Source organism: Mauremys mutica, chromosome 11 (assembly GCF_020497125.1).
Source record: "Mauremys mutica isolate MM-2020 ecotype Southern chromosome 11, ASM2049712v1, whole genome shotgun sequence".
Classification (NCBI taxonomy): domain Eukaryota; kingdom Metazoa; phylum Chordata; order Testudines; family Geoemydidae; genus Mauremys; species Mauremys mutica.
In genome coordinates, this window is record NC_059082.1 from 619,995 (window position 1) to 632,698 (window position 12,704).

Genomic DNA, 12,704 nt, shown 5'->3' on the forward strand with positions numbered 1-12,704 from the left:
ACAGCCCATGTTCAGATTTTAGCACATCGAGCAGCAAACTCCCCTCTAATATCATGCTGAGATTTGGAACATAATCCATAAGTTTCCCTAACATGCTGGTTCTCAAATGGTGGTCTGCAGAATGAAATATGTGCAAGAAGCAGTGAGAAAATGGAGGGCGGAGAATGGAAAGGAAGGAGGGTTGCTCTTACAAAAGGGTCTGATAAATGGAAAAACTGGAGAACACTTTGGACATGCCATTTATGAGATGGGAAGGGCAGCACATCCTGCAACATGGTGTCCCCCGACCTCTCACCAGGGCACAGCCATGCCCCCAAGGTAGCATGCCATGCAGCACAGTATCCCCTTACACTAAAGGGGATGGGGAGTGTAAGCAAAACACCCTGGACATTGACGAGAAAGTTAGACAAAGTCACATATGGCTACTTTCCTCAGATACAGAGAGCTGTCACAGGCACATGAACTTGAACCTGCTAAACAAGCCCTAACTCCTACAAAACTTCTGGGAATAGCACGATAGGAGACAAAAGCGAACCAAAGAACACGATTAGCTGTTTGTGAGGCAGTGCATTTCTTAGTCCTTCTAATACCCACAGGGAGTGTGTGTGTAGAGCCAACCCAATCAACCACTGAGGCTCGGGGAAAGATTTCTCCAATTCAAGCTCTGTGGTGATGTGAAATTCTAGGCTCTACTCTTATCAAAGGAGAGACAGGACTCAGTCTCCAAATGCCAGGTCCTTCCATTTCCTTCTTGCTGAGGAGACCCACTCATACACAGAATCACAGGATTGGAAGAGACCTGGAGTGGTCATCTAGTCCAGTCCCCTGCACTCAAGGCAGGACTAAGTATCTAGACCAGGCCTGCACAACTCGTAAAGCGGTGAGGGCCACATTCCTCCAAAGAAAACAGCTGAGGGCCAAAACCTCCCAGCCCGAGGAAACACCCTGCCCCAGGGCCGCCCAGCCCTGCGGAAACAAACCCTCCTTCCCCAGCGCCGCCCCACCAAAACAGCTGTGGGCCAAAAAGGAAGGTTGGGGGTTGGGGGGTGATACTTTATTTTAAATCAACCAGGGGCCTCCCAGCTAAAGAGGTGGCTGGGAGCCCTCAGGGTCAAATTAAAGGGCCCGGGGCTTCAGCGGCTGGGGGAACCCGGCAGGGCCGGCTCTAGGTTTTTTACTGCCCCAAGCAAAAAAAAATGTGGCTGTCCCCCTTCCCAGCCCTGGGCTCCCCCCACACCCTCCTGCTGCCCCAGTCCTGGGCTCTCCCCCCACCCACACACACCCCTGCCACCCCAGCACTGGGCTTCCCCCTTTCCTCCCCACCAGTGCCCTCCCTCCACCCTGCTGCTGCCCCAGCCCTGGGCTCCCCCCCACCAGTGCCCCCCCCACACCTCCTGCCGCCCCAACCCTGGGTCACTGGTAACTCGCTCCCAGGGCGGGTCATTCAGCCGGAATTTTGGATGTGCACAAAACACAGACAGGATTGGTTCCCATATGGTTACAGAGCTGCAGTAAAGTGGAACAATTTTCAGCTTGTGTGATTGGAGGATATCTGGATGCATAGTATAAGACTGTCCTCCATAAATGAGGAAAAGTTGAGGTGCCTTTATTATTCTTTTGTTCCACTCTTTCTTTCTATGGGGAATTTGCCAATGCAATATCACTGTCTTCCTTTCAAACAAACAAAAAGGCAATGGCTGTTGAAAATAGCAATTCCAGTCCTAATAAGCATTTCTTGCTCAATTTTATCCTACTTTTTCTACAGCAAGTTACAGTGGATCAGTATATTTGATTTGGGAGAAATGAAGTAAAAGCTGCCCAAACCGAGCTTGAGCACTCCTGAATTTTGAGATGTTCAAATCTGGAAGGCAGGTGCTGGGGGTGGGAGAGGGCTGTGGGCTCCATGGGGGAGCATGGCAGCAACTGTCTGGAGCTGCACGGAGCCAGACACGCTGGTCTGAGTGGCACAGTATGCGGTTTGGGGGTTGGAAAAGGGGTAGTGGGTTCCGGGGGGCAGTCAAGGGACAGGGAGCAGGGGGGGTTGGATGGGGCAGAGGTTTGGAGGGGCAGTCAGGGGACAGGCAGCAATTGGATAGGCATGGGAGTCCAGGAGGTTTATCAGGGGACAGGTAGGGGGTGGGGTCCTGGGGGGAAGTTGGGTGGGGTCTCAGGAGGGGGCAGTTGGGGACAAGGAGAAGGGAAGCTTAGATAGGGGCTGGGGTCCCAAGGGGCAGTTAGGGGCAGGGGTCTCAGGAGGGGGTAATCGGGGGACAAGGACCAGTGGTGCTTAGATAGGGGGTGGGGGTCCTGGGGGGCAGTTGGGTGGGGTCTCAGGAGGGGGCAGTTGGGGACAAGGACCAGTGGTGCTTAGATAGGGGGTGGGGGTCCTGGGGGGCAGTTGGGGCAGGGGTCTGGGGAGGGGGCAATCAGCGGCCAGGGGCTGGGATTCAATGGGCTTTGGGCTGCTGGCAGCCGCGGGGAGCCCTGAGCCCTTTAAATCCCAGCCGTGGCTGGGATTTAAAGGGCTCTGGGCTCCCTGCCCCTGCGGGCAGCGCAGAGCCCTCTGACTCCCGGCCGTGGCTGAGATTTAAAGGGCTCTGGACTGCCCGCAGAGCGCCATGTGGGGGGGGATTTAGAATCCCCCAGTGGGCCGCACAGTGAGGCTCCGTGGGCCACATGCGGCCCGCGGTTGTGCAGGCCTGATCTAGACCATCCCCGACAAGTGTTTGTCTAACCTGTTATTAAAAATCTCCAATGATGGAGATTCCACAACCTCCCTGGAAAACTGATTCCAGTGCTTAACCACCCTGATAGTTAGGAAGTTTTTCCTAATGTCCAACCTAACCCTCCCTTGCTGCAATTTAAGCCCATTGCTTCATGTCCTATTCTCAGAGGTTAAGGAGAACAATTTTTCTCCCTCCTCCTTGTAACAGCCTTTTATGTACTTGAAAACTCATGCTTCCCCTTAGTCTTCTCTTCTCCAGACTAAACCCCAATTTTTTCAATCTTCCCTCAGAGGTTATGTTTTCTAGACCTTCCATCATTTTTGTTGCTCTTCTCTGGACTTTCTCCAATTTGTCCACATCTTTCCTGAAATGTGGCGCCCAGAACTGGACACAATACTCTTGTTGAAGCCTAATCAGCATGGAGTAGAGCAGAAGAATTGCTTCTCATGTCTTGCTTACAACACTCCTGATAATACATCCCGGAATTTTTTTTTTTTTTTTTTTTTTGCAACAGCGTTACACTGACTCTCATTTAGCTTGTAATCCACTGACTCCCAGATCCCTTTCTGCAGGACTCCTTCCTAGGTAGTCATTTCCCATTGTACATGTGTGCAACTGATTGTTCCTTCCTAAGTGGAGCACTTTGCATTTGTCTTTATTGAATTTCATCCTATTTACTTCAGGCTCTCTCCAGTTTGTCCAGATCACTTTGAATTTTAGTCCTATCCTCCAAAGCACTTGCAACCCCTCCCAGCTCAGTATTATCTGCAAACTTTATAAGTGCACTCTCTATGCCATTACCTAAATCACTGATGAAGATATTGAACAGAACTGGCCCAAGAAGTGATCCCTGCGGGACCGCACTCAATATGCCCTTCCAGCTTGATTGTGAACCACCGATAACTACTCTCTGGTAACAGCTTTCCAACCAGTTATGCACGCACCTTAGAGTAGCTGCAATTTCAGCTCACTTCAGGGGAACATTTAGTTCCAAGTCAACTCAAAGAAAGTCTCTAGAGTGGAGCTTGGCCCTGCTCAAGAGGAATCAGCTTTCCTTCCCTTCCAAGAGCAGGGTGAGGAGAGGAGAGTAGCAGATGCCAACTCTCTCACTTAGGCCCTCTCTGTCACCCTGACTCACACGCAGTAGAACCATATTACTCCATGAGCTATGCCACTGAAATCAGACTCCCGCCAGGTTCCCACTAAAATCAGTGGGGCTGGTCTTGGAATGAGGTATTATTCAGCAAGAACATGGAGCAAGAATCAGACCCTTAGCAAAAATAACCCTCCACATGCCAAAAATGAAAATAAGCCACAACATGCAAACACAGCAGAGATAGCGCTGGTCAGAAACCAGTGGTATGAGTCATTGGTGGGGCATTAGCTAGGAGGAGTAATCTGCAGCCGCACACTGTTCACCCTAGACAGGGGTGATGAAGAAAAGGGGAGGTTTACCCTGTGGTACTGCTGGCACACTTACATCCAAGAGCCCACCATAGCGGAAGATGCTGAGCAGGGAATGTACGTGGCTCTCGCTGGTAAAGTATAACCGTGTCCGGACATGGCGACCTGGGGACAGGACTCCTCTCGAGTACCTAAACCAAACCAATGCTGCTTAGTTCATATGGACTCTCTCAAAAATGCATGCCTAACAGAGAAATAATTCTGCAGAGATAAATACACCCACGTTTGAGGGTAGCAGAGGTAGAGCGAGATGCAAGGAGCAAGTGGCCTGCTACACAGCATCCTAAGGAACAGGCCTGTAGGAATGGTGTAGTCCTCTCCCCAGTCAAACACCTGCTCCCCTCTGCACATTCTGATAAAGGCAGTAACACTCCCTCTCCCCATTCCGATGCACTACTGCCTTCGTTTAACATCACTGGTTGGTCCATCTAGGTCAACATATGGCATGGCCTTCTCAGGGCACAGTGTCCCCCACCAGTGCCAACATGCAGCAAGGTCCTTACAAGGGGTGCAGCTTGTTGACAGACTCATCCTCATGGGTTCTTTGCAGGTCCAACTGGATCTTCTTGATGAGAGGAAGACAGAAGCCAATAGCAATCTCCAGCTTCTCCTCCTTATTAATCCCATATTCCTGCAGTAGTAACAGAAAAAAAAGAACATAAGAACAGCCATACTGGGTCAGACCAATAGTCTATCTAGCCCAGGATCCTGTCTTCAGACAGCAGCCAATGCCAGGAGCTTCAGAGGGAATGAACAGAACAGGTAATCATCAAGTGATCCATCCCCTGTCATGCGGCCCCAGCATCTGGCAGTCAGAGGCCTAGGGACACCCAGAGCATGGGGTTGCAGCCCTGACCATCTTGGTTGATAGCCATTGATGGACCTATGCTTCATGAACTTCTGGTTTTTTTTTAAACCCAATTATACTTTTGGTCTTCACAACATCCCCAGGCAATGAGTTCCACAGGTTGACTGTGCATTGTGTGATGACGTACTTCCTTGTTTATTTGAAACCTGCTGCCTATTAATTTCATTGAGTGACCCCTGCTTCTTGTGTTATGTAAAGGGGTAAATAACACTTCCTTATTCACTTTCTCCACACCTTTCACGATTTTATAGACCTCTATAATACCCACTCTTAACTTCTCATATCCATGTTGGAAGGGACCTCAGGAGGTCATCTAGTCCAACCCCCTGCTCAAAGCAGGACCAATCCCCAGACAGATTTTTACCCCATTTCCCTAAATGGCCCCCTCAAGGATTGAACTCACAACCCTGGGTTTAGCAGGCCAATGCTCAAACCACTGAGCTATCCCTCCCCCAATTATTGATAGTTGTTTGTCATACCTATCCATTTCCTAATGGTTCCTAACACTGTTAGCTTTTTTGACTGCCATTGCACATTGAGCAAATGGTTCAGAGAACCATCCACAATGACTCCAAGATCTCTTTCTTGAGTGGTAATAGCTAATTTAGACCAAGTCATTTTGTATGTATAGTTGGGATTATGTTTTCCAATGTGCATTACTTTGTAATTATCAACATTGAATTTCATCTGCCATTTTCTTGCCACTCACCCAGTTTTGTGAGATCCCTTTGGAACTCTTAAGACTGCTTTGGACTTAACTATCTTGGGTAATTTTGTATCATCTGTAAACTTTGCCACCTCACTGTTTACCCCTTTTTTCAAGATCATTTATGATCATATTGAACAACACTGGTCCCACTACAGACCCCTGGAGGATACCACTATTTACCTCTCTCCATTCTGAAAACAGACCATTTATTCCTACTATGTGTTTTCTGTCTTCTAACCAGTTACTGATCCATGAGAGGATCTTCCCTCTCATTCCATCACAGCTTACTTGGCTCAAGAGCCTTTGGTGAGGGACCTTGTCAATGGCTTTCTGAAAATCCAACTATACTAGAGCTATTGGATCACTCTTGCCCACATTCTTGTTGACTCCCTCAGAGAATTCTAACAGATGGCTGAGGCATGATTTCCCGTTACAAAAGCCTTGTTGACACTTTCCCAATGTATCATATTTATCTATGTGTCTGATAATTCTATTCTTTACTGTAGCTTCAACCAATTTGCCTGGTACTGAAGTTAGGCTTACCAGCCTGTTATTGCCAGGAACCATTTTTTTTAAATTGGTGTCCCATTAGCTATCCTCCAGTCAACTGGCACAGAAGCAGATTTAAGTGATAGGGTACATAACACAGTTAGTAGTTCCACAATTTAATATTTGGGTTCCTTGAGAACTTTTGGGTGAATACCATCTGGTGCTGGTGACTTTACTGTTTAATTTACCAATTTGTTCCAAATCCTCCTCTAGTGACATGTCAATCTGGGACATTTCCTCAGATTTGTTACCAAAAAAGAATGGCTCAAGAGTGGAATCTCCCTTACATCCTGTGCAGGAAGACCAATGCAAATAATTCATTTATATTCACTGCAATGGCCTTGTCTTCCTTGAATGCTCCTTTAGCACCTCGATCATCCAGTGGCTTCCTGCTTCTGATGTACTTAAATTTTTTTTTGAGTCTTTGGCCTTCCTAATTATGTTTACTCTTGACTTGCCAGAGTTTATGCTCCTTTCTATTTTCCTCAGTAGGATTCTACTTCCAATTTTTAAATGATCCTTTTTTGCCTCCAACTGCTTCTTTTACTCTATTGTGTAGCTATGGTGGGATTTTTTTTTTAAAATCCTCCTACTATTCTTTTTCGTTTGAGCCTCTAGTATGGTGTTTTTACAAAGTTCCCATGCAGCTTGCAGGCATTTCACTTTTGTGCCCGTTCCTTTTAATTTATGTTTAACTTCCTCATTTTTCTGTCGTTCCCCTTTCTGAAGTTAAATGCTACTGTGGTGGGTTTCTTGGGTATTTCCCCATTGCCCCAACCAAGCATATTAAATTATGGTCACGATTACCAAGCAGTTCAGTTACAATTACCTCTTGGATCAGACTCTATGCTCCACTTAGGATTAAACCATGAAATGCCTCCTGCCTTCTGGGTTCCAGGACTAGCTGCTCTAAGAAACATTTAAAGGTGTCAAACTTTATCTCTGCATCCTGTCCTGAGGTGACATGTACCCAGTCAATATGGGGATAGTTGAAACCATCCATTATTATTGAGTTTTCTATGTTTATAGCCTCTCTAATCTCCCTAAGCAGTTCAGAATTACTGTCGTCATCCTGGCCAGGTGCTTGGTAGTATGTTCCTACTGCTATATTCTTCTTATTAGAGATTATACAGTACAGTTTATTCATATAACAATTTTACTATATTTGACTACGCTGTCTTTCAAATATAGTACCACTCCTCCACCAGCATGACCTATACTATCATTCCTATATATTTTTCACCCTGATATTAGTATCCGACTGTCATTCCACCATGTTTCTGAGATTCCATTAAATGAGGATATTCACATCATACCAAGCACTCAAGTTCACCCATCTTAGTATTTAGACTTCTTGGATTTGCATACAAGCACTTATAACATTTGTCACTTTTTAGTTGTCTGCCTTCATGTGATGTAGAATTGGGACTCTTTCATTTGACTGTTTCTCTTCAATTTCTACCTTTACTTTATCAACTTCTAAACTCTCCTCTTTACTAGGATAGAGAATCCCTGTTAATAGGTCCTTCCCCATAGGATATTTGTCTGAACTGCATGCTCCTCTGCGCCTGTCAGCTTCCCCCCAGCCCTTAGTTTAAGAACTCATCTATGGCCTTTTTAATTTTACATGCCAGCAGTCTGGTTCCCATTTTGGTTTAGATGAAGCCCATCCTTCCTGTATAGGCTCCTCCTTTCCCAACAAGTTCCCCGGTTCCTAATAAACTTGAATCTTTCCTTCCTACACCATTGTCTCATCCACGCATTGACACCCTACAGTTCTGCATGTCTAACTAGCCGTGTGTGTGGAACTGGAAGCATTTCAGAAAATGCTACTATTGAAGTCCTGGACTTGAATCTCCTCCCTAGCAGCCTAAATTTGGCCTCCAAGACCGCTCCCCTAGCCTTCTCTAGGTCACTGGTATCCACCAGACCAACAGACACTGAAGCTGGCTTCTTAGGGCCAGATCCTTATATAGATAATGCAGGCTTCTTACACATAACCAGATTTCTTCAAGATGAGCCTCTGACTATTCACACTTGTGCAATCAAGGCTCCTCCTCTCGTATATTCTGGAAGCTTGCAGTGAGCAGTGTCACTTAGAGCCACTTACCCATTCCCTCCCCATCCCTTCATAAAGGGCTCTGAGTACATACAAGGGGAGGTGGTCCCAACCATGCTCAGACACATCCTTTCATCTGGGAATTTTTAACCCACACCTCTGAAAAGGTCTGACTGATCAGCACCTCCTGCTTTCCAACAGGCTTGGCCAGAGCACAGCATCACTCTTATGAGAAATGTTCCAGCATTCCAGAGTCAAGCAGCTGACCAGAAAAAATTCAGACCTGAATGGAGATTCCCACCTCAAGGAGCTCCTGTAGCTTGGAAAGCAAGCCTTCTTAAGATGACTAAGACCAGGATATTGGACAGAAAAGTCAAGCTCCAATCATGGCTAGTGACAGCAACTAGGTAGCAATTTGACCAATATCTGAAAGATCACCAAGTCAAATGGAATATACAGAAACATTCCTGCTCTTAGCGAAGGAAAAGAACTGTTATTGATGTTAGCTCTTGCTTGTTCTTGGGTCAAAGCAATGGACAAAGTGCATTATCCCTGGGGGGGGGGGGGGGGGGGGGGAAATAAGCTGGTGTGTGTGTGTGTGTGTGTGTGTGTGTGTGTGTGTGTGTGTGTGTGTGTGTGTGTGTGTGAAATAGCGCAGTTTTGGTTGCCAAATATTTTTGACTGAACCAAAGAAGAGTGCTTTGGTAATATTAAAATGAAACCTTTCAACTCAACAAAGGTTTTTGTTTCAATTTTAGGCATTTTGACAAAAGTGAAAGACTAGATTCTCCAGAGGGCCTGGGGGAGTGGGAAAGGAGGAGATTTCCCTTGCCACCTTTAGGTAGTTAGGGACCCCCCCAGGATGAGGCTGTCCCCAGTTCAAGTCCCCCTTCTGCCTGATGTGGAGAATTATAGATACGAGGCCTGAAAGGACCATTGTGATCATCTAGTCTTATCTCCCCTGTATAACACGGGCATTGGAAGGGGAAAACCCTCTCCAAGACAAGCAGGGCATCAAGCGTTTACATGTGAACATGACCAGACAGGAAGACCATTGTTAAGACTCCATCCCATTAACAGATCCACCATCCTGAACTCCATCAGAAGCTTGCAATGTAGTTCCCAATCTCCAGTGGAGGAAGGACCTCAACAAGGATGCTCACATCACCATTTTGGGCACAAAGCCAGTAAGACAAGCAGTTCTTTAAAGATCACGGTGTGTTACACCTGCAGTACCAGGCTTCATTGAACAGGATAGGTCCAGGGCCTCTGCCTAAATCAGGGGTTCTCAAACTGGGGGTTGGGACCCCTCAGGGGGTCACAAGGTTATTACATGGGGGGTCGCGAGCTGTCAGCCTCCACCCGAAACCCCGCTTTACCTCCAGCATTTATAATGGTGTTAAGTATATTTAAAAGTGTTTTTCATTTATAAGGGGGGGGGAGTTCGCACTCAGAGGCTTGGTATGTGAAAGGGGTCACCAGTACAAAAGTCTGAGAACCACTGGCCTAAATGGTCCCATGCTGGGCACAGAATCACTAGATAAGGGACTCTTCCTCCTCAAAGGGGTTGGATCCTCATGCTGGCTAGATCCCAGACAACTGGACCCATGCTTTGGTTTCAGAGGTGGACAATGGCCTTTGACTTTCAGGAGCCACTTTAGGCATACAGCCAGGTCTGCTAGGTTGACCTGGACTTATCCAGGGATCTTAATAGAGAGCAGATCCTTAACTTGATAGCCAGACTTAATCAATTGGGCCTGAAGAGCTTTCCACCAACTGGGGTCTGAGGCAGCCTTCCCATCTCTGCAGGCCAATCCTGTATGTTGACGCTGGACTTGTACATGGCTAACCTTAGCTTAGCAGGCCTGAAGAGTCTCCCTTGACAGTGGAGTTGTGAGGGAGCCTACTCTTCTGCTCGTGATAGTCCAGAGGAAGCCCATGCCAGATGGACATCTCATCTTCTGCACTTTTGACTTAAGAAATCGGATTAGTTGGCTGATAATTTAACTATAAGCAAAATTTGCCCTAAACGGTATAAGAAAAACCCCAACAAGATAAGCACGTAGAACACTGCGTATGATCCAAGCTTGCTACACCTTCAGTGGTTAGAAGGAACTGTAGGGTGGTTAGGGCCACTTAGGTTCCAAGGCTAGGAAAAGGTTTCTGGCTAAGACGGCGAGGGAGGGGCAAGCTGACCCAGTGGATAATACTCTCTAGACGATATGGGAGGCTTGCAGAGTAGCTGCCTTGGTCTCAAGTGAGAAAATGCAGTGAATCCTCTTATAAACACCAACCAATTGCTTTCTGGTTTTTGCTCACACAGCGGGGAAGCCTGACAGGGGCCTGAAGACGCATCCCTTTGCGAGACCCATGCCAGACACTTCCACTATTGAGAGCGGACACCACTCCTAGGAGAGAGGGGAAAGAGTTGAGCCAGACTGTACCTGGGGTATGATCACATCTGCCAAGGCTTTGGAGAGTTTGAAGAGTTCAGCAGTGCCCTCCAGCTTCAGGGTACAATTGTGTTGTACATCATATTTAATGCAGTCATAGATATCAGGGATCTTGCTGATGTCATAGCGCCCATTCTTCATGCGGAAATCCCTCTCCAGCTTGCTCCAGCGCTGCAGCATCAGCTCCAAAGTCTCGCTGTGGTACAGCTGCAGGTCTAAAGAGCAGCAAGAACAAAACCAGTATGTTTTAAAAAGGGAACAGAGGGTCTCTCTACACTGTTTGAAAACCTGCAGTACAGAGTCTCAGAGCTAGGGCTACAGGCTCCAGCTTGTACTAAAAACAGCTGTGTAAACGTCCGTACTTGGGCTGGAGAAACACACCCATGACCCCAGGCTTCAGAGCCTGAGCTCCAGCCTGCACCCAGATGTCTACACAGCTCTTTTTAGTGCCTTAGCACGAGCCTGAGGTCTACAGACCCAGGCTCAGACTCACTGCTGCAGGTTTTAAAAGTGCAGTGTAGATGTACTAAAAGGTCCTGCAGCATTATAGAGTAGTCTGCCTATCTTCGATACCTTGTAATTATTCAACAATCAATTTGTATGGAGAATAATAGGGTTTTAAGCAATAGCCAGCATGTATTTGTCAAGAATAAACTATGCCAAACCAAACCAATTTCCTTCTGTGAAAGGGTTATGATCTTGTGGGGGTGGGGTGAGTAGAAAGGATATATCTTGACTTTAGTAAAGCTTTTGACAGTCGCACATGACATTCTCATAAGCAAACTAGGGAAGTGTGGTCTAGATGAAATCACTACAAGGCGGGTGCACAACTGGTTGAAAGACCACACTCAAATAGCAGTTATCAAATCAGTCAGTCAAACTGTGAGGAGGTATCTAGTGGGGTCCCACAGGGCTCAGTCCTGGGTAGGTACTATTCAGTATTTTAATTAATGACTTGGATAATGGAGTGGAGAGTATGCTTATAAAGTGTGCAGATGACACCAAGTTGGGAGGGGTTGCAAGCACTTTGGAGGACAGGATCGGAATTCAAAACAACCTTGACAAATTGGAGAACTGGTCTGAAATCAATAAAATGAAACCACCAAAGTACTTCACTTAAGAAGGAAAAAAAATCCAACCAAATGCACAACTACAAAATGGGGAATAACTGGCTAGGCAGTGGTACTGCTGAAAAGAATCCGATCACAAATTGAATACAAGTAAAAAATGTGAAGCAGTTGCAAAACAGGCTAATCTCACTCTGAGGTGTATTAAACAGGACTATTATATGTCAGACATAAGAGGTAACGGTCCTGCTCTACTTGGCACTGGTGAGGCCTCATTTGGAGTAGTGTGCTCATTCTAGGCACCACACTTTAGGAAGAGGTGGACAAATTGGAGAAAATACAAAATAGTGCAACAGAAATGATACAAGGTTTAGAGATCCTGACTTATGAGAAAAAGGTTAAAACAGTGAGTATGTTTAGTCTTGAGAAAAGACGACTGAGGAGGGACCTGATAAGTCTCCAAATATGACAATGGCTCTTATAAAGAGGACTGTAATCATTTGTTCTGCATGTCCACTAAAGTAGGACAAGAAGTAATGGGCTTAATCTGCAACAAGAGAAATTTAGGTTAGATATTAGGAAAATCTTTCTAACTCGAACAGTAGTTAAGCTCCAGATCAGGCTTCCAAGGGCGGTTGTGGAATTTCCATCATTGGAGGTTTTTAAGAACAGGTCAGACAAACACCTGTCAGGGCTGGTCTAGGTTTACTTGGTCCTGCCTCAGCACAGGGGGCTGGACTTGATGACTTCAAGGTCCCTTCCAGCCCCACATTCCTATGGTTCTATGTTCACACCCAGGCTACTCTTAT

General features: G+C 46.5%; 1 protein-coding gene across 10 annotated transcripts in view; it reads right to left on the minus strand.

The window, feature by feature from the left end:
- The window catches only part of PPIP5K1 (diphosphoinositol pentakisphosphate kinase 1), a 129,294-nt gene that overhangs the window by 77,296 nt on the left and 39,294 nt on the right, over positions 1-12,704 (minus strand). For all 10 annotated transcript variants that reach the window (XM_044978841.1, XM_044978842.1, XM_044978840.1 and 7 more), the window contains 3 exons: positions 10,820-11,043; positions 4,694-4,821; positions 4,207-4,321 (listed from right to left, as the gene is read on the minus strand). In XM_044978841.1, the coding sequence (XP_044834776.1) occupies positions 4,207-4,321; positions 4,694-4,821; positions 10,820-11,043 (467 nt within the window). The remainder of the gene's footprint in view (positions 1-4,206; positions 4,322-4,693; positions 4,822-10,819; positions 11,044-12,704) is intronic.